The sequence below is a fragment of the Prionailurus bengalensis genome, chromosome A2 (genome assembly GCF_016509475.1).
Source record: "Prionailurus bengalensis isolate Pbe53 chromosome A2, Fcat_Pben_1.1_paternal_pri, whole genome shotgun sequence".
Lineage (NCBI taxonomy): Eukaryota > Metazoa > Chordata > Mammalia > Carnivora > Felidae > Prionailurus > Prionailurus bengalensis.
The window spans coordinates 6945359-6947370 of record NC_057348.1 but is presented as its reverse complement, the minus strand read 5'-3'; the positions used below and the strand labels follow the sequence as shown (position 1 = coordinate 6947370).

Sequence of the window (2012 nt, the reverse complement as noted above, 5' to 3'; positions counted from 1 at the left end):
TGTGTCTCCCTCTCTCTCTGCCCCTCCCCCGTTCATGCTCTGTCTCTCTCTGTCCAAAAAATAAATAAACATTGAGAAAAAAAAAAGATTGTTCCCTCCATAGAGCTAGCTTGGTACAGAAATTTAGCTTCAAGCCTAAGATAGCATTGAGTTAATAATCAGGTATGTAATATTAATTACTCTTCTCATTTTATAGGTGAATTGAACTCAGAGTTTAGTTAATAAATGACAGGTGCTAAAACACAGGACAGTAGACCTTAATATAAAGCTATTTGACTTGACTTGAGAGCCAGGATTAACCACTTGACTAGAATTGAATTAGGGAGGAGTCAGGATTTCTAGCACACCCAGTACTTCACTTCCTTTCACTCATTCTAGAAGCCTACACACAAGTCAGATGACAGAATCATGAAAACGAAGACATTCCAGAGATGAGTTTCCTCAAGGCTCCCTTGATGTCCCTGTTCCTCAGGCTGTAGATAAAGGGGTTCATCATGGGAGTGACTACCGTGTACATCACTGAGGCCACTGCCCTCTTCCTGGGAGAGAGAGAAGATGCAGAACTAAGGTAGACTCCAACACAAGTCCCATAGAATAAGCAAACAACAGACAGGTGAGACCCACAGGTGGAAAAAGCTTTGAATTTTCCACCAGTTGATGGGATTCTCAAGATGGAGGAGACAATTCGGGTGTAAGAGAAAATTATCCCTGAGAGAGGACCAACACCCAACAGGCTAGTCACTAAATACACCAGGACATTATTGATAAGAGTATCAGAACAGGCAAGTTCAAGGATTTGAGCAAGCTCACAGAAGAAATGGGGGATTTTCAAGTCTGTGCAGAAGGACAGGTGCACCAGCATCAGACTGTGGAGCAGGGCATTCATAATGCTAATGAACAAGGAGAGAAGAATCAGCAGGCCACAGAGGCGAGGGTTCATGATGACCCTGTAATACAGAGGGTGGCAGATGGCCACATAGCGGTCATAAGCCATCGTAGTTAGGAGTAAATTGTCCATACATATAAAAACCATGAAAAAGTATACTTGAATGAGACAGCCTCTATAAGTGATAGATTTGCTCTGTGTTTGGATGTTCACCAGCATTTTGGGGACTATAGTGGAGGTGAAGGAGATGTCAACAAAGGACAGGTTGGAGAGGAAGAAGTACATGGGGGTGTGGAGGTGGGAGTCAGAGCTGACGGCCAGGATAATGAGCAGGTTCCCGAGCACGCTGACCAGGTACATGGACAGGAACAGCCCAAACAGGAGGGGCTGCAGTTCTGGATCCTCCGAGAGACCCAGGAGGAGGAATTCTGATACTTGTGTCTGGTTTTCTGATTCCATGTTGTTGAAGTGCCTGCTGAGTTAGAGACAGGAGTTAGTTACGATGAAACAGACACACAGACGTCACTTGCTTGAGAGACATCTTTTATTTATGCTTTAAATTCTAGTAATATTTAAACAATTCTTCCCATCAGGTTCGTCTACGCCTGTTTTCCTTCACCAAGTAAATATTGAGTGACTTCTATGTATCATCCATTTTTCTAATGCTAACATTAAAAATGAAGGGGCACCTGGGTGGCTCAGTCAGTTAAATGTCTGACTTCCACTCAGGTCATGATCTCATACTCCTGAGTTCAAGCCCCAGGCTCTAGGCTGACAGCTCCGAATCTGGAGCCTGCTTCAGATTCTGTCTCTGTGTCTCTCTGCCCCTCCCCAACTCACACTCTGTCTCTCTCTCTCTCTCTCTCTCTCAAATATAAATAACATTTAAAAGAAATTTTTTAAAGTAAAATCTAGGATTAGATTCTGTAGTTTCTTCAAACATTATCAGACCTGGTTAGATGACTTAATTTTCTCAGAAAATCTTAACTGTGTAGTCAACCCTATACTGCTTGACTCTGTTCATAATTGCAAATCTCAGGTAATCCTGGAAATTATAATCTGACATTCTCTATTGCCTTTGTGTGAGAAGTAACACTATTAACCCATTCCTTTAAATGTTCTATAA

The 2012-nt window shown here is 42.3% G+C and overlaps 1 protein-coding gene across 1 annotated transcript; it reads right to left on the bottom strand.

Annotated features, from left to right (window-relative positions):
• Positions 1 to 406: 406 nt before the first annotated feature.
• LOC122488662 (olfactory receptor 7G3-like) lies at positions 407 to 1345 on the bottom strand. The gene has a single exon (XM_043590262.1). The coding sequence runs from the start codon at positions 1343 to 1345 to the stop codon at positions 407 to 409; it is 939 nt and encodes a 312-aa protein (XP_043446197.1).
• Positions 1346 to 2012: the final 667 nt, after the last annotated feature.